Raw genomic sequence first — 24,081 nt, 5'->3', positions numbered from 1 at the left:
TTTCATCAAATCATGGCGAAACCGAGCAGCTGCCACCGAGTGCGGGCAAGCCTCACGGCCGCAAAGCCATCGCATGAACAAAAAGATTCGCATGTTTTCTGGTTGGCTTTTGGAGATAATAGAAACTAAATGCCATTAGAAGATGATACAAGTTTAAATTAATTTATATAACTCGTTAGTGAAAGCTCGTGTATCATCAACATTGTGTTTCCTGCTATAACACCAGATAGTTTTCGCAATTTAGTTATATTTGAATATTTTATTCATCTAACATGTTTAGGAATTAGAAAGAGTGTCTATCTTTCTATCTAAATATCTATCTATCTATCTATCTAAGAGAATCGAAGAGAATCTATCTTTATCTTCAATTGAAACCTAAACTGATTGTAGCTCTTTTAGAGAAATACATTTCTGTCGAACATAAGGCTTTAAGTAAAAAAATGTGATAATCTCAAATTCTTATTAAAAATTGTATCAAAATAAAACAAAACATAATTATTCAACTGAAACCTGATAGTAAATATGCCTCTGTTACAATTTTCATTCATTGAAAACAAAAATCAGTGGTACACATTATCATCTAAAATGACCTCTTCAGATCATAAACGGCCCACAAAATTGCAATAAAAACCGAAACAAGTTTCAAATGAGCTGATTTCCAAGAAAATACATTTCTTTTTAACAATTTAACGTAAATTGCTGAATACATTTCGTCTCATAGTCTCAGTATCCGTTAGAAAACTACTCAAAAAAGTTCCTCTTTTTGTAAAATAAGCGACGAGCATTTCAAGTAAAAGAAGTATAAATGATTTTATAGCAATGATAATAGTAAACACCCTTTAAATATTAGTGTTCAATATGTTAAAAGTGTCGTAAAATTGTACCTCAAAGCCAAATGGGGAGTCCACAGTAGCGATACACACTTTTTAGAACAATTGAGGTGTTTTGTATTCAATTTAAAGGAAAGACGTGCTAAATTGAAGATCTATCTATGAACAAAATGCATACTTACAACCAATGTCCTCACAAATGTCCTCTGCCGTTCCGCTGCGTTTCACTTTGGACACAATGCTTCGATCTATTGACCAAAGTAGAAATAACCGATAAACGTTGCACTGACCACTGTCCAATGTTGCACAAACAATTGGCCACACGCATGTGATAACAACACTTTTCAGCATTCCATTCCTGCGCCTTATTGCACGTCCTCGACCGAGGGACACTTGCACCGATTGGCGTTCCGTTCGCGATTGAACGTGCCGAGCCCTTGTTACGGCGCTTGTCGATGGTGGAATGTTTTTTGGGGTTTGACCTACGACCTGCGATCTGGCTGTGATCGGGTACATGAAGCGCCGTGTCCGCGGTGTCCTTTGCACCGCGAGTATCCTTGCTGCTTGGCACGGGGACGGCTTCTAATCATGGCGAAAAGTGGGTGTGGTCTAGCGGATGCCCGTGTATGTCCTTACGGCGCATGTATGTCCTTCTGCGGCGGAGTAGAGTCGGGCGCCGAGGGAAGAAGCCCTCGGGGATGGTACTGACTTTCTGGCCTCGCCGTTGTTGGCCGATTGGCGTTAGCCGCCGCCATCGGTTGGGCACACGACCAAAAGGACATGAAGCGTCAGGTCACGTCAGCACCTTACAAAAGGACATCGGTTGCTCACCCAAACAGGTCGTCCGCTCAATGGCCTGCGGTGAGCCAGCCAGGCGCCACCGGGAAGGCTCCTCCTACCGAAAGGACTCGTGGCAAGGAATGTTGTTCGGTGTTGGCCGCACAAATCAACCGTTTTGCATAATTTACTTCGTTCGCTCCATTGTTCAGGCAATGGGAAAATCTAATTTACTGCGAAATAAATGATGAACATTGAAGCATGTATCATGGCCCATCACGAATCATATTTCTTGCGATCCTGGAACTTAAATAAAAGAAACTGCCAAGCTTAGATTGCCTGAATAATTGAACGAGTCAGTAAGTGGAGAATGTTTTCTTCAACAATTCCAAAACCACGCTGAAGTAGAATTTTGCTTACTACCTGCAGCGTAGTTTATGTTACTCTTAATAATTCTCTGAATCTTCACTAAACTTCCCGAGGTTTACCATATACAAAACAACCATCCCAATACACATCGCTAAGCAAAAAATGTTTTAACTTTTCTTATATTTATGCGTTCGAAACAAGTAGTAGTGACATTATTATCAAAAGTAGTGATATTATTTGACGTCACAGCACCAAAAGCATGAATTTATTTGGAAAAGCAAAATTCTTTTCCTGTAATGCGCCCCATGAAATTTACAAAGAGCACGAGTGAGAGTAGTCGCTTTTCAGCCGGGTCTGTCCGGGTTTGACAGTTCGTAGGATTATTTTGTTTTGGTTTTTTGTTTCGAACATTTAACGGTGCGTAGCAACAGGTACAGGTGAATGTGAATAGAATTTACTGTTGAATTTGTTGTTGAAACTGTTGAATTGCTGATTTACTGCTGTGAATAGAATTTTTGGTATACTGTTTGCCAAACTCAGGATCCCGCTACCTTAGAACCTAACTTCTATTCAACGTTCCTTGGTGGAGTGCAAACGGCGATATGCTATCAGCTGATTTCTATTGTTCATCAATTGTTACTTGAACCTTTCACCTTATCATCAGGATTCACCTGATAAGTGTCCAAAATAGAACCGCATCAAAATGGCACCAGCACTTCCCGTAACTTTTGTCGAGGGCTTTCACAATGAAAATTACGTGAAAAGTATGGAGTATAATCCGTTCGGATGCACCGGAATGATGGTTTCGAAAGTATCGTTGGGTTGTGGCACCTTAAGCCAACTGTACGGGTAAGAATCTTGCTTGAATCGAACAGCATGAACGACATTCATTTCATATTGCGTTCCATTCGTAGCGACCTAGACGTGGAGGATGCAATCAAAGCAATCGAGATGGCGGTCCGACAAGGAATAAACTACATCGACACTGCTCCGTACTACGGCCAAGGGCGTTCAGAGGAAGTTCTAGGCTACGCTCTTAAAAACATTCCACGCCAGGCATTCTATGTGGCCACCAAAGTGGGTCGGTATGAGCTGGACTTCGGTCGAATGTTTGACTACAGTGCACACAAAACGCGAGAAAGCGTAGAGAAAAGTCTGCGGCTTCTTGGCGTCGATTGTATCGATGTAGTCCAAATACACGATATCGAGTTCCCTTCCAATCTGGATGAAGTGCTGCAAGAAACGCTACCCACACTTGAAGAGCTTCGGACAGAAGGGAAGCTGAAATTTATAGGAGTATCAGCGTACCCGATGGGTGTTCTAAAAGAATTGATCGCGCGGGCTCCCGGTCGTTTCGATTCTGTCCTCTGTTACAGCCGCAACACACTGCTGGATAACTCCTTGAAGAATTACTTGCCGTTCTTTTTACAAAATAAGCTAGCTGTTATCTGTGCTTCGGGCCATGCAATGGGATTGCTGACGAACGCGGGCCCTCAACCCTGGCATCCAGCTGACGAACAGATGAAAGCGGTATGTCGGGAAGCGTCGGACTACTGCGCACAGCGAGGGATTGAGCTTGGCAAGTTGGCAATGTTCCACTTCATTCAGCTGGCTGGTCCGGTAACGTTCCTCAGCGGTATGCAAACGCAGAAGCTAGTGGAGATCAATTTGAAAGCCTACCGCGAGGGACTTTCCGCGGAAGAGTGAAGCTTTGACGCATTTAATGAAAACGTAAGATGAAAAGGGATGGTTAAGTATTGCAACGGAATTGATATCATAGATTTTTTTTTCCTTTTTGCAGTGTTTTTCCAAATATTCAGCATAAAAACTGGGAAGGAATCGAGGTAGATCGATACAGGGCGGCCATGAAAGCATTGACCAGCAAGTGATCATAGTAACCGTAGTATTGTACAGAAATACAACTAATAAGAATAAAGTGAAACACGATTTACCTGATATCATCACAATTTGCGTTTTTCTGTCTTGTTTGAATACGCTCTTGGGCGCAGACGATTTCTTCCTGATGATGACATAATAACGCCCTTTGTATAACGGAGTACTTGGCAGAATTAACATTTGCTATCAGTTGTTGATCAGCTTCTATTTCTATTGTTGATTTTCTATTTTCATATCTATTGGTAAACAATTATGATGTTCAAATCTCTCTCCTTATCTGTCCGGCTGTTAAGAGTTCACCTGATAAGTGAGAACTATAAAAAGAAGGAATATCTCCTGTCAAACAGCACAACTCGCTGGCATCGCATTCAGTGACTACCCGATTACTTTCGCATCCGTCTTCAAAATAAACTGCACTACAATGGCTCCACCACTTCCTGAAACTTTTGTCAAAGGTTTTCATAGTGAAAAACACGTGAAGAGTATGGAATACAGTTTATTCGGTTGTACCGGAATGATGGTTTCAAAAGTATCCCTAGGTTGTGCTACATTGAGCCATCTGTTCGGGTAAAAATCTTCTGTAATTCGGACAGCGTTAACGTTATTCATTTAATATTGCTTTCCATTCGTAGCGACCTAGACGTGGAGGATGCAATCAAAGCAGTCGAGATGGCGGTACGACAAGGAATAAACTATATCGACACTGCTCCATATTACGGCCAAGGGCGATCAGAGGAAGTTCTTGGTCTAGCCTTTAAAAACATTCCACGTCAGGCATTCTATGTGGCCACCAAAGTGGGTCGTTACGAGCGGCACTTCGAGGGAATGTTCGACTATAGTGCCAAAAAAACGCGAGAAAGTGTGGAGAAAAGCCTGCGGCTTCTTGGCGTCGATTGTATCGATGTAGTGCAAATACATGACGTGGAGTTCTCTCCCAGCCTGGAGCTTGTGCTGCAAGAAACATTGCCCACACTGGAAGAGCTACGGAGTGAAGGGAAGCTCAAATTTATAGGAGTGTCGGATTACTCGATGGATTTTCTGAAGAAAGTGATCACAAGTGCTCCCGGTCGGTTCGACTCTGTTCTCTGTTACAGCCGCAACACACTAATCGACAACACCTTAAAGAACTACTTGCCATGCTTTATGCAAAATAAGCTAGCCGTTATCTGTGCGGCCGGACATGCGTTGGGATTGCTGACGAACGCGGGCCCTCAACCCTGGCATCCGGCTGACGAACAGATGAAAGTGGTATGCCGGGAAGCGTCAGACTACTGCGCACAGCGAGGGATTGAGCTTGGCAAGTTGGCAATGTTCCACTTCATTCAGCTGGCTGGTCCGGTCACTTTCCTCGCCGGCATGCAAACGCAGAAGCTAGTGGAGATCAATTTGACCGCCTACCGCGAAGGACTTTCCGCAGAAGAGTCTGAAGCCCTGGCGCATTTAATGAAAACGTAAGTGAAAAAGGACGCGTTAAATGTTTTAACTTGACTGATTCCCTTTTTATAGTGTTTTCCCAAAAATTCAACGCAAAAATTGGGATGGAAACGAACTAGAACGATACAGGGCTGCCATGAAAGCATCAACCAACAAGTGATCATATAAACGATAAACGCATAAACGATTTTGTATAAAATAAGCTAGTGTTTTCTCATTTCCCTTTTATTAACCACCATTTTTTTATAAACCAATCGACTATTAATTTTACGTAATCTGAAATTGTCCCCGACGCTCGTCTTAGAGAGGGAAAATGGGTAAATACACGGTGGACCGGATTTTCCAAGCCCAAAGCCGCTCATTACTACCGGCGAGATGGTGCATACTGACTTACTGACTTAGTGGACTCACTGATGCTGTCTCGCTTGATGCGGGCCCCTAACAGGTAGGACCCCTGGACGTATGGACCGGTTTGTTGTGCACTGATGTAACCGAACTTGCTGGGCGGCTTCCGGATTACTGGAACCAAGGAAGCAGGTACCGCTTTATCGCGGCTCCCCAGGGGAGGTTTTCTACGGAGGACTTATGCAGCCTAGTAGCCTACTTCCGATGGCAAGTCGTGGACCGGTTGAAGACCATCAGGCGATCGATCAACGTCCGCCAATCGTCATCCGATGGTGTTGATGAAATGTTTTGTGCAGTTTTCTTTAATGACTCTTCTTTCCCTTATCTTATCGCGGAATATGCGGAACAAGGAAACGGCGTTGCAAGAATTATGCTTGCAGAAAATCCCTACGCAAACGAGTGGAAAAGGGGATTTTTTTAAATTTTGTTTATGTTTGGCTTATATCTAAATAAGCCGAATGAAACCAACATGTCGTTCCTTACTTTTCATAGTACGTAAGACCCAAGGAACAGAAAAAATGACGATAGGAACGGGAGTGTTTGTAAAACGATTAAAACCTTATCGATCATGTACCGCAGCCGGTAGCTACATGCGGCCACATGCGTGAAGGTAGTAATTACTGACCGATACAGTTTGCCTGGCACCCCTCGGCTCCCAGACCGATCTCTCCTTGTGGAGTGTGACATAATCGACGTCACAGAACTTCCCTTTCGCCGGTCGTGTTTGAGATTACGCCATCGAGTAGGAAGAAGATGTTAGTGAGTCGCGTGGCAAACCGGCAAAAGCTGCGAGGCAATAAAACATGAATTATGCTCCGTTTTCAGTTTTCTTCCTGTCTATTTCTGCCACGGCCCACAGTAAACACTGGTTTGATTGACCGCTTTGAGCTCGTATGGTTAGCAATTCACTTTTTATCGAAACCGTTCCCGTGTTGCGGGGCAAGGCAACTTTCTTGATGTTTTGGAGGAAACAGTTTGTGGTGGGCAACGCCTGTGATGAATGGTGATTATTTTTCTAATTTTTTCGGCTTCGTGGCCAAGTCCAAGTGCAAAGACCATACCTATTACTTCTGCTCGAAACGATCGAAGCGAGACGTACAATGGAAGACGAAAAACATAATCATAGCACTGGCGGCAACAAGATTGAAAATGAAAAGCACTTGAACCATTGGACAAAAACACGGTTTTTGTAGGTTTAGTATTCCACAATTGAAATAATAAAAATCTCAAATTTTAAATATGTACAATTTAAGATAAAAACCGCATAAAGATATTAAAAGAAATGCTTAAAAATATTCAACTTTTACAAAATAGTAACGGAAGCTGAAAACAATCAAACTCCGCAGGAAACAGAGGAGAGTCAACAGCCATTTCCCGGTGGCCGATGATGGAGCAGCAGCACTACAAACAAACCCTTTTATTGCACACAAAAGGCTGCCGATAGCCACCCGCGGAAGGTAATTGTAAATTGCAAATTATTCTTCGACCCATCGGCGCGCGGTAAGGCTGTGGTTTGGCTCTCGTTTTTTTTATTTTGCGGCCAGCCTAAGGGGCTGCGAAAAGGAAACCGTGATTAGGCTGGTGTCTAGGAAGTGGCGAGAGAACGGTTCGTCACGGCAACCTGGCACGGCCACCTATGTCGGCTGATGCAAAAGATGGATTTGGAAGGGAGAAAGTGTTTTCTTTGATTAAAAAGAATTCTCAAAACAGTAAACAGTTCCACGCCGTTCACGTTTGTGGTTTTAAAGGAATATAAAATAAATATTCTTGTGCCAGTATTCAATTATTGAATCAATAGATTCTTCTCCGTGTTATTATCCAACAACAAAGCTATGACTAGTGTGCCTATTGCATGAATAAAGGCAACAAAGTTCCAATCCATCCTATCGATTGAGGAACATTTTCGGACGGTCAACCGTTTCTGATCGTCATACCTTGCATAGTACACGGAACGCTTGTTTTGGAAAGGAACCAAATTGTCCCTGCCACCCTGAGCCTTACGCAAAGTCACATTGCCTCGTCTGCATTTCCCGGCAAATAGCTGGCCATCGTAAACACAAAGCACATCCCATTGACAACACGCAACGCACGCAAGGCGCCGGTGCACGACGCACAGGAAACGCGATCGTTACCTATCGCGCGCCAACCAATGCGCGCACAATGCGCTTCCTAGGCGCGCGTTGGAATAATGCGTGTTCCTCAAAATGCTAGAAGCGAAAAAATAAACATCGATCGCTAAACGATGCGAAAAGTGCATCGCGACGAAGCCCTTTCAACACACACGTGGTGGTGAAGGATCGCGCACGTGTTCACCCGCACACCGAATGCTGCCGATCGCGAAGTGCCGGTGGGAGGCAAAATAGGTTCAGTTCCCGTCCCACGGCATACCACCACACTCTCCTGTGTGCGTATATAACATTCGACTGATCGCACACGATCATGGTCAGTCTGCAGACCAGCGTAGAGCAGCATAGACGTAGGATTGTTCGTATCGCGGTCAGCGGTCAGTTTGCAAATAATAACTGTGTTTCGGAAAGATTGTGAATCGCCCGAAAGTGTAGTGACCTATAGAACGATCCAATTGAAACAGTTAGAAAAAATGGCCAAAGTTACATCTTCTGCCGTTTGGTGTGGCTGCCTATTAGTGTTGCTCCCGGTGTACCATGTCGCGGCTGCAGGCAAATCGGATACCAAACCAGAAGGTTAGCGCACGGGGATTATGCGTGATGGCTGAAACGTGGAGAAAGATAAACGGTGGCACACATATCTCGCAGACTTTCTCGATTGCAACACTCGCGCGGCGTGACTCACCTTTCGAGCAAAATAACGGATCTCCTTCGGCAGACACCACACGTTGACTACGCGTCGCATCATCATCGCGTTGCGGTCAGGTGGTTACGCTGGAGTGAGCCCCAAAACCGGTTCCGATTCTCGCGCGGCGCACGTGTGTTGGTGGTTCTGGCTTCACCGCGATGGCCACGGTTCAGTTCACGACTTCTTTCTGACAGCCGGGACCAGAGCTTGGCTGTTTTGAAGCGTCAATACGAACCACCCTCCCGGGCGCGATATGGAAGTTCTGCCTTTAGTGTCAATCGCCAATTTTCACACTGCGAAATGCATTTCAAACTATTTTACTGAAAGCAGACAATAATTTGAATGTGTGAAATGAGAACGGTGGCATGCGATCTTTTCTAATGCTCCTGATAAGACAGTCGGAAAGATTCAATGCGATATTTGTCACTTTAAGAGAACTAAAATACAACCTTTTTACTTTGCCCCGTCATACCCCATAGAAAGCCTATTCGAGCAGGATCTGGGCGATCAGTTCAAGATCGACGCATCGACGCAGGGTGTGCAGAAGGTGAACCTGCGATGCGGCGCCGATTCGATGCGCATCGAGCTCAAGACGGAGGAGGACTTCCAGGGCGTGATGTATACGCGGGGCAGCTACTACAAGCAGACGAAACCGTGCTTCGTTAAACCGGAGCGGGCGGCCCGAACGCTCGAGATGAAGTTCAACCTCGACCAGTGCCAAACGGTCAACACCGGGGAGGTGTATTCGAACATCGTGGTCGTCCAGCACGATCCAGACATCGTGACGCCCGGAGACGCAGCGTTCGCCGTCGAGTGTGACTTCCGGAAGCCACGAGGCGTTACCGTGAGCTCCGAGATTCAGGCTCGCGATAGGTAATTATGTAGTATTGCGGCCTTTCCCTTCTGCGGAAGCAGCAGTTGGGCTCTAGGGTTACACACAGCGCAGCGTGTAGCCGTTTGTTTTGTTGATTAATGTTAAGCCAGTTCCGTGCACGAGAAAGGACACTGAACAATGGCACTTTTTTTCAACCATCCCATTTATCTCTCCGCATGCACTTTCACAACACACGAACACCCGATGCACCGAACATGAAACCACGAACGGATAAACAATCACCACCGAAACACGCCAACAACCAAAAACCTCAACACCCCCAGTGACAGTGACGGACCCGCGTCGCGCATTACACTCACCAGTCCGGATCCGTCGGTTAACACACAGCCCCCGACCGAGTACAACTCGGTGCACAGCGAATCGGGCACGGTGACGTTTGTGCCGAGTCGCTTCCGGAACGGCACGACGATGCCGGAGCAGCGTGTCCGGGGCACGGTTGAAACGGTCGAAATTCCACACTCCACACCGCAGCTTCGCGAGGAGCTGTGATCGGAGCACCGACAATACTTACACGGCCCCTACACACTATACACGATTATGGCCACCCCGATCGATTGTGTCCCCACGTATTGTGTGCAGAACAGATCGTAACACCGTGTTTCGCATAATCTTGCCTTTTCCTTCGTAGCCTAGAAACGGCCAAAGCTAACGCCACCGCCTCCTATCCGCCATCATCCCGCTAACCGATCGCGACTGAGGGTGATCTCGATACCGATCTCGTCGTCACCCATCTTTGTTCCCGTGTTCCAAATCCTTTAATCTAATCATCTACGTGGACCACCAACTAACCTTCCGAAGGAGCTGCGAACGGAATCCCAGCGAGACGCCCTAAGAATAGATACAAAAAGAATGACACCCTGTGTTTGTCACCAAATGTCCTTTCATTAGTCACTGTTGTAAGTGACCTTTAGAGTTAATAGTCATGTTGTTTTCAATAAAAAAAATAAAAGTACTTATAAAAAATCAGTAAGCGCCCACCCATGTGTTTGATTATTTTCACGAAAGAAAGCCGTTCGCATTTATCATCATCATTCTGAGTCCTTCATAAAGGGTGATATTGTGCTAGGCCAGAGCTTAAACAGCGCCTCTCGGTGTTAGAGGTTTGACGCGTTTAACTTTTTTATTTTTATTAGTTCTTTTTCTGTTTCAGGGGAACAACATAACTAGAGGTTTTGTTTTATGCACAATTTTCAACAACCCAATCACTCGCTCTCTATCTCTCTGTCTCATGGTTAGGCTTCCACAGTGACCGGCAATCGGTACTGTGAACTATAGTGTGGTATTGACACCAACAATCTTCTCTCTCTCTCTTTCTCTTTCTCACTGTCCTTTCGATCCGATCGATCCAATGTGCTCTCTACTATCCCACACACAAATGGAAAAGCATTTTGTTTTGAGGTACACACAACAGCAACCAAGCAGATCATTTTCTCTTTCTCCTCACTTTATCAGTAGCACAAGAACTTGGGAATTTATCCTGTGTGTCTGTGTGTCCTTATCGCTTACTCTTTTATAATCACCGTTCCAGCCAACGAGTCCACCCATTTGTTTTTGGTTTTACCTTCATACCAAACATTCAATGTTCCTCTCGACAATTGTCCGTCGTGCTTGCGCATCATACGGTTGTTTCACCGTGTCCCCCCGATTGTTTCATTTCACGCTACGAAACCGAATGGATGGAACAGAATGAGTAATATGTACGCTTTTTTTCCAATGTGGTCGTGCGACAAAGGGTCACCTTCAAAAGGGAAGCATCATTGTGAGGACTGAGGAATAGTTACCAAACACAAAACAATAATCGTATCCTGTCTGTCTGGGCTGCCAAATCCAGCCGCGGAGCGCGATCGTTTACTCCCTTACTGTTGTCGTATTCGTTTCCTAGTGTCGTCCTATCTATTCACAAGTTATGTTTCTGGGTTTGTTTCGCTCCAACACAACTGTGCACAGCGTTCACAGCATCATGCACGTGTCTCTCTACGCTACGCTAATATTTTAAATAATTATCAAATAAGTTTGGTTTTCACTTTTCCCTCGTCAGCGTTACCTATCGAATTTTTCACAATCCGCTGCAGAGTTTCAACAAAAACCTGCGCGCTCATGGTACACACGAGCTACAATCCTTCCTCCTTTAAGTGGCGCTCTGTGTAGGAGAGGGTTGAAATCCTTCTGATAGTATTCCGAACCAATTGTTGTTATCTTGTTAGTGTCACACTACGCCTAAATCAAAATGTACGGAAAGTTTGTTGTGCCTGAACGACAGATAGTGAGGAACGGAACATTTTCGAACAAAATTTCTATTCCGACAGTTTATTAAAAGAAGATTAAAACATTTAAATTGTATTCGTGTGCCTATTGCGTGTGTGCGCCTTTGGAAAGGAAAGTAAATTTTGTGTGAGATAAATCGCACGGGCGGTCTCTACAACCCGTCCTTGTGTGCTTTGCCATTGTTTTCACTGTGGTCTGTTCGTTTTTGGTATCTCTCTCGATGCTTCCTACCATATTTAGCGTATATTGTGTGGTATGCGGAATAGCAGAACTGGCGATCGGAGTGTGTTTGTATTAAGCAAATGGATCATTCGCTGTGCGGAGAGCAAACAGGTTGATATATTTTGCAATACCCTCTCTGTCGCTATCAAGCGCAATGGCTCGGCGGATTCTACTATTATCCTGCTTCGCCGCCACACTACTTTGTTTTATGATGCTTTGTCGAAGCGCTTACTTTTTCACTATTGGTTTTGTACTTACACTAAGGTTTGTTATCGCTCTAGACATTTTGCTGCTCGTCGCAGGCGTAGGCATAATTTGCGCATGCCCGTAGTGAAACTCTATCGGCTCGCCGACCCACGCCGTCTTTCTCATCAGCTTCTTCTTTGCGGCAAATTGTCCATTCTGACCACGTGTTCGGCATCGTGGTGCTTTTGTTTATCACACTGACCCCCCACATACACATACATACATACATATCATCGGTAGTAAGCGCTCAGCACAGCAGACGGAGTGAAGCCCGAATCGCCACCACCGAATGGAACGTTTGCGTTGTTGCACAGCTCTACTCGCTTACCAGTCCCACCTCACGCTGGACGGTGGCCAGCGGGACATCGGTGGTGGCCAGCATCTCGGGGGCAACGGGCGAATCATTGGCACTGGCGCGATCGACCGGAGAAGTATCTCCGCCGCCCTCCGGATATTCTTTCGCTTCTTCGGCCATCTCCTCTTCGGCCGCTGCCGTCTCTGGGGCGCTGGTATCATCGGTTGCTTCTGCTAGTGCTTCCGCATCATCCAGCGCCGTTGGTGTATCATCGGTCACCGCTTCAGTCTTGTGTGCTTCGTCGTCCTCGTCATTCACCGCCATCGATCCCACCGCCGTCGCCAACCGTCGCTCCTCGTCCTCCTCTTCGGTGGTTTCCTTCTCCTCTTCGATGCTTTCGTTGCTGTCGCGTTTGGCGCCCGCTAGCAGGAGCTGTTTACCAGCACTGTTGTTGGTGGGCGGCGAGCTTGCCTTCATCAGCTTCGGGTCGGTCGCGCGGAGTGACTCCGAGTCGCCAATACCGTCCCCGCTCGGGCGTAACACCAGGTAGAGCAGAATGTCCGACAGTGAAATGATACCGATCACCTTCTCCTCCTCGTCCACGACGACAAGCCGGTGGACTTCGGCCCGCACGATGCGCTCCATGATGGTGAAGAGCGTCTCGTCCAGCTTGCACCGCTGTACGCCTTCGAACCACGCGTTTCGATGTTCGTTTGCCTTCTTCAGCGATACGTCCAGATCGTTGTACGTTTTCTCAGCGGCCAAATTCTGGCGAGTGAAAGAGCGACAGCATTGTTACCGAATATGTCTCGTAGGCGACGAGCGCCAAGGCAGGACACACTTACGATCACATCAAACTTGGCGTAAATATCTGTCAAGCGTCCCTCGCTGTCCACCATCGGCAGGGCAGACACTCGACGATCGACGAACTTGTACAGTGCCGTTATGATGCTCATGTCTTCGGTTGCCGTTTCGATTTTGTCGTAACTGCCAATGCGCACCTCTCGGAGGGTCTTCTGCATGTACGATGGCTTTGGTAGTTCATTAATCTGCCCCCGGGAGCGGAGAAAAATGAAATGAAATTAATATGGCCGGAAGCCACCGAGAACCAACATTACTTACGTATAAAAATAGGAATCTAAGTATCCTCTTGTGAGTCAATATGTACAACACGTTGCCAGTGGCCGGATCAATCACGGGCAATCGATGGATGCGATTGTGGACCAGCATCTTGATGGCATCGTAAAGCGAAGCGTCCGGCCCAATGCTGACGAGTTTCTTCACGTCCTCCTGAAGCACCTCTGCGGGGGGGAGTAAACGGAGGTTAGTCTTGCTGCGTGTTCTGCGCGCGCGATCGACGGTGATCGACGAGAACTCACTTCTCCAGGTGTCCAGTTTGTGCTCCTCCAGCTGGTCCATCGACGCGTTCGGTGATTTGTAATACATTTTCAGAATCTTAATGAAGTCGGTGATCGTCAGCATGCCAACAAACTCCTGCCGCTTCGAGTCCCAGAGCGGTGCCGCCCGGACCCCATTGTAGACCAGCGCGTAGAACGCTTTCTTCACCAGCAGCTGCGTATCGAAGACGACCAGCTTGGCCGAGGTCGGCACCAGATCATAGCACTTATGAAATCGGAAGAACTTGACGAAAATCTGTGACTCATCCTCTTCTGCAAAAGAAAGCCAAAAGAAGTATATGGGTTAGTTAGCGAGCAGGTCATGATTTGGGAAGAGCTTTCGAGCGGTGACGAGTGGAGGGCAAAGAACCGAATTGATCGCGCCACAATCAGCGCAGTAACCTTTTTTAAGTAGCTCCGCCAGGTGCAGCTTCCAGGCGGTGGAGATGGCCTCGAACTCCTTTATGCTCTCCAACGGGTACGTTTCGGTGTTGAAGAAATCGTGATAGCCGGCCCCCAGAACCAGCCGGCCGGCGTAGTTCGAGTAGAAATGCAACGTGGGCCATGGCTCCCGGCCGGCAAACCAGCGCCGCCTGCAGCCATAGTTGGAGCGTTTCTTAGGGTTACTAATTTTTTTAAAGTTTGGATTCACATAACACACTGCACGGGGCCGATCACGGGACGGATTGAACGTAAGGTAAGAGAAATAAACGAACGGTAGAACACAATAAGCATCCAGAGAAACCAACGAAAGCGAGGCGCGCAAGGTTGCCGCCAACGAACGGCGGCAGATTCGTGCAAGTTTTGTCTCGTTGTGTACCCTACGATGGGGAGTTGGTGAATTTTCAGTAACCAAGTTGTGACGGTTAGAAGAAGGCTCTCTTGTACGAGGGGGGTGGTTTAAAATATTGTACCGAGTGCATTGTGTCCTGGTTAAGATTTGGCATGCCGTTATAGGGAGGAACGATCGAGAAGATCGTTCAAGGGATGGTGGTGTGCAAAGGATACTTGTTAGTAAAACATTTAATTACAAAAGATACTTTCAGATTTTGTTTCTCAGTCCGCCGCTCCCGTGTTCCGTGTTATCGGCACCGCTATGATTACACAGAATGCAGCAATTGCTACCACACTGACTAAGACTACTGGCACTAGAGCAAGCGGAGTAGGTGAGCGTTGCACTGCTGCTAAGGGTGTGGTTGCTGTCAATGCCGACGCTGATGCTGATGCCACTTCCGAAACTATCCCAGGAACCGATCACGGGATCCATTTCGCATATGAGAGTGAGGCAGAAACGCGTGGAACTAACCGGGGTTTTTGAAGCTGCTTAGCTAACTCTTGCTTGTGGGTTATAGGGAGCATTAACATAAAACGTTCATTTGTATGTTACTATTTCCACTCGATACACACATCACAGACATCAACCAGAGGACGAAGCGAAAGAAGGCTTGTCTGGAGAACAGCAACGTTAAAAGACTTATTTCCCACTCATCGTAGCTAACTTGTTGCAACTATCTTGTTAAATTCCTGTTGACATTGCCTGAATAGTGCGGATTAAAAGATAATCAATCGCATCAATAAAAGACTTGGTGAGGCGCGGTGGATGCCGATAATAAACAGCGCGGCCAATCGCGGTGAGGAAGTAAGTAGTAGCGGGTTACCAGCAGTGTGTCTACCTCACAGTAGTGCTTATTTTCGGGGCCCAGTCTGGCTCTGTGTTGGCCCGAGGCCACTATTATGTCTGGCTGGCTAACTAGCTGACCGTTTATGTGCTTCTTCTGGGCTGACACTAATTGATGGCACACACCTAATGAATGTCAAATTCGTTTTCAATTTCTCGACAAGCGCGAATAAATAACAACAGCAAATGTCGCACCGATTCTTCCTAGTGTGGGAAGGAGCTAAATACGGGGAGCGACGAATTAGGACACTTCAATTTCTCGCCTGCAGGGAGTTGAAAAATTGGTTCTAAAGTGGTGGATATTTTTTGTGTCAAGTACCACTGCAATCGCGAAGCGAAGAAAAATCTTCTATTTTTGTCTTGATTGCTTAGGATCATTACCGCGCGCTGTGAGAAACATCAACAATCTCGCAGAATAATCAAAATGTCATTGCGCATCGAGAAGAAGCCGTGTCGGCCCGTAAATTACCTTAACGTATGGGTCCCGCGCTGCCGGCCTGCCTGTGTCTTTAAGAAATGTTTCTCGAATTATTGGTGAAATGAAGTGGGAAAAGACCAACCAACCAGAGATGACACACGTATCGCATAGCAGAAGATGCTTACACCGGCACCGGCACGTCGCTGATCGAATAGTTAGTCAAATACTCAACTCAACTCCGACGGTCAGACGATCTGTCAAGTGTTACCATCAAATAGGCGAAGACAGAGGCGATAAGTCTTTCGCCCATTTCTGGTTTCGCTGTGTCTAGACATTATTGAACACACAGGAGGCGATGCGGCAGAACCGCTTTACGATCGGCTTGTATTAAAAATATCTCTCTCTTAGGGCGACGCTCGCGACACAATAAACGGTCGGACGCGCTAACAGCTGACTGTTGCGAACTGTGATTCATGCCCAATTTGGGGACGGATAGACAAGGACCATGCCGACGCTTTGTGAAATGATACCCTGTGACAGGCCTTTCATTCCTTCCTTTATCACTGTGGCATTTCCCATCAAACATCGGGAGGAAGATCGTCACGAAGAAAAAGGCAGTAATCTCTCACCCACCCCACACACAGAAACACATAATTTGGTCTATAAATAACCTTCCCTCTGCCACTGTCAATGTTAGAGCTGGGCAGTGGCGACGCGACCATCTGTTCGCGGCACTTGAGGCGCGTTCCGGCGCGATCATCATCCGGCGCATCCAGCATTCCGCCGGCCCCCATAGAGGTAATTGGCGTTCGAAGGAATAGATGGACGCGGGTTATCATGACGTCATGACGCAACTATGGAGGACTAGAGTTAGCACACTAACTTGAGGAAGGAATGCGAGCAAAGTGGCCATCATGCCGAAAAGGCAGCCCAGCACAGATTTCGTGCCGCGTTTCGCTTTCGCCTTTCAGAATATGACGACGATGGTTAAACGGACTTTTCCGTGGAAAAAGAACCACGAAGCGACGCACAAACACCGACATAGACACATACAAACGAATGCAAGCAAGACAGAGAGTGACACAGAGGAAGTGGACGGAACACGGAACTACACTACTCTATACTTGGGGCGAGGAGAAACTGATTTTCAATATGCTTGAATGGGGGGTGCTGCTATTTTTACATCAATCATGCTCTCTTTTTACACAACAAGTGAGAAGGCAACCCACACACCACAACTCTACAGTTTAGTGTTTGCCCAGAAAAGTGTAGTTAAATATTTTACACCTTTTTACGGTTTGCAACCTACGGAGGGGGTTAAACAACACGATACTCTTCTTTAAGGGTCGTCTCTCGTGTTAGGTGTGAAAAGATTTTACGTTCTATTAGTGGTTGGACCCGTTGGTCCAATGGGAGAAAGAAATCGCTTTTCAATCGAAGCAACCAGAAAATGCTAAAGATTGCGATAAACTGCTGTGAGTAAAAAGTCAGATGAGGGTGCTAATAAAAAGCGAAGTCTTAGTAGCCTTCGGTTCGATAATATTTACACAACACTGCGAGAGCGTAGAGTGCAGGGACAGATCTTGAACTACAGAAGCACCGAGCTTTCGCAGACACGGATAGGGAGGAATATCACTGTTGATCAAGAGGTCACCACGCAATATCACGGCACGGTGAAGGGTTGGGTCCGCGAGGTTTCAACAAAGGTTCTAAAAGACAAGCCACTAGTCAGGAAGCCAGGCGAACACCAGTAGTAGCAGATTGCGGTCCAGCGGAGGACTCCCGTCGGTCTTCCAATTCCAACAAGGAAAGGTTCACGAATCACAATTTCTGGAGCGCGTACAAAGACCGGTGCGAGAGAGCTGGCCGATCAACGGGGACCACACGGGTTAGTAGCAGAAGTAGAACACTTCCAACATCGACCGAGCAACGACTAATTTGCAATCCTACTCGCGCGGACCAGGTTCCGCGCGCTATCCGAGCGCTCACTGACGACAACAACAAACGCGATGATGGCAACCGACGGCGCCCAGGCGTTCGCGTTCGGGATGGCAATTTGCGCAGCTTCCCCGAACCACTGGCCCCCCTTGGCTTGGCTAGTTGGCTGACTGGTTGGCTGGTTGGGCGATCCGAGAAGCCGAGTCCGAGTGGACTAGTGGCCGCCGTGTGCCGATCTTGACCCCCGATCGCCGTGACCGACAAAGCGAAGAGCGCGCGCGGCGCATCCACGGTCCAACTTTTCAAGGTTCCCTATCCCTGCGCGCGCATCTACTGGTGCGCATGTGCCGCGGGACCCGCGACGAGGACAACACAACGGTGGTGGTCGCGAAAATAGTGCGCCATGCCCCATGCCGGGCGGTATCTCAAGATCGTGTCTCGAGAAGCACATGCGCGCGAGAATGTTGTTTGAACGCCAAACGCACCCCCAAAATCAGTACATCCTCCGATAGGGCGCAGCGCAGGGCTGAGGTGCAGGTACTCGCACCAGATTGACAGATACAGCGAGAACGGGGGGCTTGTGCTACTTCAAGGTGTGTCGTTCGAAACTTCGTAACCACAGTAGGCGCTCAGCCGGCGCTTGTTGGTGGGTTTCCAATACTCCCGTGTGACGATCCATCGCAGTAGACATATAAATCATGGTACTGTCAAAACGTCTGCCGTCGTCTACATGAACCGGGTATCTCGCCATTGGCCACCACTATTTTCTAGTGTTTCGCTGAAGGTGTCTCCTCTTCAGGTGAGCCAACTATCTTTCACTTCTGCTCGCTTTACTCTCTCGCTGTTACCAGGAAGCAAGCTGTCTCAACTCGTTCACGGATGTCACCCCTTACCAAGAGAGGGGATCCCTTCGTTGGAATTGGCGACAAAATTCTGGCAATCTTTCAAACGTTCGGGAAGGGCAGGGGTTTCGCACATAAATTAATGTACCATCGCCCCGTGAAGCGATTGATCACGTCAATTCTATAAATACTGAACCGTCCACTGTACCGCTGCCTCCCCGGCAATGTGTTTCCACTTTTCAGACGCTACAAGTAAGAAGTATAACCGTCAAGCTTGAACTTGACTTCATTGTTTAGGTGTTTTGGTTGTTGGCGAACTCAAGAAGCACACTCACCTAGATCGGACAGGGGCACCTTCTCCAGGAATGGATCGGCAACGGGCAGCTGGAAAGAGATAACGGACAAAATGGTAATCATCGGTAAAAGCAAGGTACAGCGGGACAAGAAGGATATCATAGGGATACATGTGGAAGGTGGCGGCATTACGTTTTGCGGGTTGTGGGCACTGGTCGAACGCCGGAGCATGTTCTTCCGGAGCGAGTGGCTGAAGCGCGCGTACCACGTCGGCGAGTTGTAATAGTACTTGACGCTGGATGGCACGGACGAGGACAGTGGACTGAACTGACTAGGCGAGACCGGGGTGCTGATCGAGCGATGCGCACCATATCGCTCCCTGGCAGTGACGTTGGCGGAGGCAGGGGCAACGACGGCGCCATTGGCCTGCTGCTGGTGGTGCTGACCACCGTTCCGATGGGAACTGCGGTACACCTGGGCGGCGTAGATTTGCTGCTGGAGCAAGAGCGCACTGGTCGCGTTGGTCGGAGCCGACCCGATCGACTGCTGCCGATGGTAAGCCGGTGAGGACGAGAGCCGCTTGATGCCGACGTTTCCCACGGCGCCGCCACCGCCACCATCAGCTCCGGGACTTATTACTTCCGCTAGGGCGGATGCCGAAGAGCCAACCGAACCCGGAGAGTGGCTCGGGGTTTGCTGTAGCTGTAACGAGCCCGTCGACGATCCGGTTCGCTGCAGATGGATCCCTCTACCGTTGGCGATGCTCTCCGGGCTCACGCCGATAGTAGTGCTGGTGGCACCGGCAACGACGACCGGAACGTTGGCAATGTTAATCGGACTGGTGCGTGGCGGAGGCACACGCCGTTCCGGCAGCGGAACCGCATTGCAGGAGACCGTGTGCTGGAGCTTCGGGCCCGGAATGGGTGGTTTCGGCCGCGACACGGACACCGTGCTCGACGGTGGCGCCGTATCGAACAGCGAAAAGCGACGGAACATACTCACTCCACACTGTCTCTCTCTCTCTCTCTCTCTCGTTCTTGTTCTCGTTGGACTATTTCACTGGATCTGATATAAACCCGGGACCGAATGCACTAGTCCGCAGGCCGTCCAGCATTCGGAGGCGCAAAGTCTCACTCCTGTTTCGTGCAAACACACTAGAACTTTGGTCAATATTTTACTTCAGAATTCACACACGGCCCACGGTGCGGCGGCATGGCGCACTGCAATGTAACCAGCAGAAAACCGGATGGAAAAACACTTCAGTAACATCCTGAATCGGGCCGTCGCTGTGCATCTGATGGCAGTTGGCCCGTGAGTGCTGCCGTTCTCCGGAAACTCCGGATCACTTGGGGCGGTTGGTAACACATACCCAAAAAGTGTGATCATTCGATTCGACCATCGGTCCCATCTTGGCCGACCGATCCGTGCGCCGGCGGGGCCACCACCTGCACGCGCGAAAGAGGAACTACTGACTGAGCCCCTCCCGCTCTCTCTCTCTCTCTTTCTTGAGCGAGAGAGAGAGACGCTGGGGCCGACCACAAAACCTTTGCTATTTGTTTACGAAATTAGAGGGCAGCGAATGAAAAAATGCAACATATGTCTTCTTGCGCGAGCTCGCCCGCCACCGGTAGCGGCGCGCTCGGCCTCAATCGAAGAGGTCGGGTTCGGTTTGGTGGTGGTGCCAAATGGGTGATCCATCACCGAAACACCCTCCCCACCCGGCCCGTCACTGTTTAGCACCATTCCCACCACCATCCCATCTCAGAGGAGCAAGCGCACGCGGGATGTGTCGAAGAAATTTGCGCAGTTCCGTCGCCGTCGGTGCAAAGATAGATTTTTACCGTTTTTAACACGTCTATCGCGCCGGCTCCGGGAGGCGCTCATCGCCGCGTCGTCGTGGAATATGCAACTTTTTTGCGGTCCCTCCACCCGACACACGGGAGGAGGGAGGTTAACGAGACGTATCAACAACAAACGGGTTAATGACAGGCACATCACACATCAGCGTGATCGTGTGGTGTGGTGAATATAGGAAGAAGCAATAAAGGAGGCGGATGATCAGTTGCAACAAGGTGGCAGGATCGTGAGCGTGAGCACCCGATCACTACTGACTGGATAACCGCCGTGGTGGCGGCGCAGTTTTAGCCGCCTTTCTGTTCACGTCAGAAACGGGACATGTGAGATCAATTAGTGGGGTGTGAATCACTAGTAAAAATGAAAACGTAGCAGGATTAACCTAACACACACATTGAGACAATGATCGTGTCCGATCAGTGTCGACAGATTTCGGTCCATCCGTAGGATCATTCATCATGACCGTGTGGTGTCTCGGTGGACTTTGTTCGAATCCAGTCCAAGCTAGAAATCATGGTTCATAAACGATAATACGGCTCTGGGCTGGACGAAAAACGTGCATCGCTCTAGGTCGCTTCTGACGTCGACAGCAGTGCGCACCAAAACGGAGTCAAACAAAGCATCCAAGACCGATGTAATAAAATGGGAATCTTTTAATGCCCACCCAGGGTCCCCAGGTGTATAAGTCCCCGGTCGGCGGCGGCGGCGGCCATGTACGAAGTGCAATTTTGGCGCCGCATTTTCTTTTTTTTCTGCACAACTCGCGACCATATTAAAAATAAACGAACCAGTACCTTCAGCAGTGTTCGGGAAGGATCGGAGACCCTCCCCAAAAAGGAAGGCTGCTGATAAGATACCGCGAGTAAACGTAGGATTTTGCGGGCCCGAAATAAAAAGTAGCAACCAAAAAAACGCAAATCATCACAACCCACCACACGCCCCGTTGGCGTGGACTTCCGCTCTTCCTGCGTTTCCTGGGGCTACTCTCTACTGTGGTAAAAAAAGCCGGAGAAACACCGCGCGCGCACGGGAGGTAAATATTTGGCCAGCACCACATACTCTCATTATCGCCTCTTGCGGGTCTGAGACTGAGATTGCGAGTGGTCGACGTGGCCCCTCTATGTCAGAACACATAATAAATCGCACAGTAAAAATTGAAAACCGAACTAGAGGTTAACTCTTGATCGACCGTTGTGTGCCAGCAGCGCAGCCGGGTCCTGAGACCCACATGGGGTCACCGCTGTGTCTTTCTTTCCATTGGCCATGACCCTTCGAGAGACACTAACACGGCAGGGAGACACACCGTGTTGAAAAACAAAACCCCTGGCCAGAAATCACGTTTTCGCGTTATCAAAACTTCGCGCTACTCTGGAGAGAGCGCGTCGTGCATGGATTGCGCACTTGCATGGCGTACACAGAATTGGACGAAGCTGTGCCATTCTGGGACTGGAAAAGAACCGCCAGTCTCCACAAACACTCCACAGCACAGAGAGATAGGGTGGAGCTAGAGACACAGAGATAATCTCTTCCGGGGGGATCTCTCCTTCAGGTGTTTGATGTAAGGGTGGTGATGGGCGCGTCTCCTTCGGTAGCGGCGTACACTTTCTTTAATCCCATCCACTTATCAACACCTGATGATCCGGATTCAACCTGATAGGCGACATCTCGAGAGGGCCTCCCCACACGTTCGCAGATATTGCAACATTTTAGCTCCAAAGTGTGCGCCACTCCGGTGGAGAGCCACAATCAAATAAGATTATTACTTCGGGACCCGAGGGCTAAACTCTTCCCTCCTCTCCTCAAGGTCTGCCACGTCGTTATAAGGTACACCTTAATAAGGTGCTCAAAACAAATGTATAAAGGAAACTGGGAAACGATCATTAACTTGAGAGCGAGTAAAGATACCGCGATCAAATGCCGCGCGCGTAACCTCCGCCACCTAGGTCAATGAGCAACGAGGACACGGTGACGGATGTCGGCCCCGGACCTCATTCCATCATAAACTGGTTTAAGCGCAATCTCAAGGACCCTTTCAAATGTCCAAAAACGTGTGTCCGAAGCTCTTTTCGGTGCCGAGATTCAAGAGAGTCAGGGAGACCCCTCTTAACCGACGGGTCTCAACTTCAGGAATGTCTCGCACTTTAAAGGTCACAACACTCACGGGGGGCTGGACGCTTCCTGTGGCATGGCACACGCCTTGGAGGGGGGGGGGGGGGGGGCGTGTGTCACGACCACAGAGACTTTGGACACTTGGCATTCATCATCATCTAGCGCGTCGTCAATTGCCAACTTATTGAGATTCTATTAGCCGAGCCTTCCGCGGGTGATCAGAGGCACAAACACCGACGCACACACAACCCGATTTTTCGTGGGCCAGTGCCCCCTAAACACACGACCAGCGTGTCGTCGGCTCGGACGTCTGTTTATAGCTATTTTTATCTTCTTGCACCGAACCGAAGACGTAGGCCACCGCCGCCGAGAATGGTGGTGATAGCGCGCGTCGATGAGCAAAGCGCGATTGATAGCGCGGACAACAACGAGCTTTTTCTTGGGGGACCCACCGCTCTTGGCGCACACACCGCCGCCGCTTTGTAAACCAAAATAATAATAATAGACACACCCCAAAGGGGCCCCCGCACGATCGGTCACAATTTGCAACGCAATTGCGTAGCACACGGAGCGACACGTGCACGTACGCCAAACAGGATCTATTGCTTTCCATCCGATCACACGCATCCTTGTTTTCCTTGCTACACGACGCACTTTCTTGCGATATTTGTGATTGTTTTAAACATAACGTGCAGATTTACGCGACGGTATCGCTTCACTTTCGCTTTAGGACCCCGCCCCGCTCAACGCGCGCGCGCCTCGTAGGATCCTTCGTCCACCGAAAACACCACACGGTCTTACAGCGATGTAGCAGCTCACGAACGCGCTATGAGTGGCCCCACTAGTGGCCGGTGGAATGGTGCGCGGGCTCGAGAAGTTCTGCGTCTTGGCTCGCGAACGATTGAACTCCGACTGTGTGTGCCGCCCGCGACCGGTAAACGTGCTGATTGCGAGGCCGCCGCCGCCGCCGTCGCGACCTGCCCCCTCTGCTGCCGCTCGCCAACAACCTCCTAGCGCCAATCGAACGCGCCCTCTCTTTCTCTTTCTGGTCGTGATGTTTCTCCGAGAAAATGACTCCTTTTCGTGAACTGAGAGATGCATTC

At 48.6% G+C, this 24,081-nt stretch overlaps 4 protein-coding genes across 4 annotated transcripts in view; 3 read left to right on the top strand and 1 right to left on the bottom strand.

Moving 5' to 3' along the window:
• The first annotated feature begins 2,570 nt into the window (after positions 1-2,570).
• On the top strand, positions 2,571-3,890 carry LOC131210380 (uncharacterized). The gene is made up of 3 exons (XM_058203621.1): positions 2,571-2,825; positions 2,891-3,707; positions 3,778-3,890. Exons 1-2 carry the CDS (start codon positions 2,680-2,682, stop codon positions 3,681-3,683), a joined length of 939 nt encoding a protein of 312 aa, XP_058059604.1. The 5' UTR covers positions 2,571-2,679; the 3' UTR covers positions 3,684-3,707; positions 3,778-3,890.
• A 292-nt stretch (positions 3,891-4,182) lies between these two features.
• LOC131210225 (uncharacterized) lies at positions 4,183-5,498 on the top strand. Its single transcript, XM_058203437.1, has 3 exons — positions 4,183-4,439; positions 4,505-5,323; positions 5,379-5,498. Exons 1-3 carry the CDS (start codon positions 4,294-4,296, stop codon positions 5,464-5,466), a joined length of 1,053 nt encoding a protein of 350 aa, XP_058059420.1. The 5' UTR covers positions 4,183-4,293; the 3' UTR covers positions 5,467-5,498.
• Positions 5,499-8,310: 2,812 nt separating this feature from the next.
• Positions 8,311-9,909, top strand: LOC131212567 (uncharacterized). Its single transcript, XM_058206481.1, has 3 exons — positions 8,311-8,413; positions 9,005-9,398; positions 9,684-9,909. Exons 1-3 carry the CDS (start codon positions 8,311-8,313, stop codon positions 9,907-9,909), a joined length of 723 nt encoding a protein of 240 aa, XP_058062464.1.
• A 600-nt stretch (positions 9,910-10,509) lies between these two features.
• LOC131212565 (uncharacterized) overlaps positions 10,510-24,081 on the bottom strand; it is a 41,550-nt gene continuing 27,978 nt past the window's right edge. Inside the window, exons 7-11 of the mRNA XM_058206479.1 lie at positions 19,057-19,105; positions 13,828-14,118; positions 13,571-13,749; positions 13,294-13,497; positions 10,510-13,216 (exon numbers count right to left, since the gene is read on the bottom strand). Of these exons, the coding sequence (XP_058062462.1) occupies positions 12,470-13,216; positions 13,294-13,497; positions 13,571-13,749; positions 13,828-14,118; positions 19,057-19,105 (1,470 nt within the window). The 3' untranslated portion in view covers positions 10,510-12,469. The remainder of the gene's footprint in view (positions 13,217-13,293; positions 13,498-13,570; positions 13,750-13,827; positions 14,119-19,056; positions 19,106-24,081) is intronic.

This window comes from Anopheles bellator, chromosome 2, assembly GCF_943735745.2.
Source record: "Anopheles bellator chromosome 2, idAnoBellAS_SP24_06.2, whole genome shotgun sequence".
NCBI classification, from domain to species: domain Eukaryota; kingdom Metazoa; phylum Arthropoda; class Insecta; order Diptera; family Culicidae; genus Anopheles; species Anopheles bellator.
The sequence above is the reverse complement of the archived record's forward strand: the minus strand, read 5'-3'. Positions and strand labels throughout refer to the sequence as shown.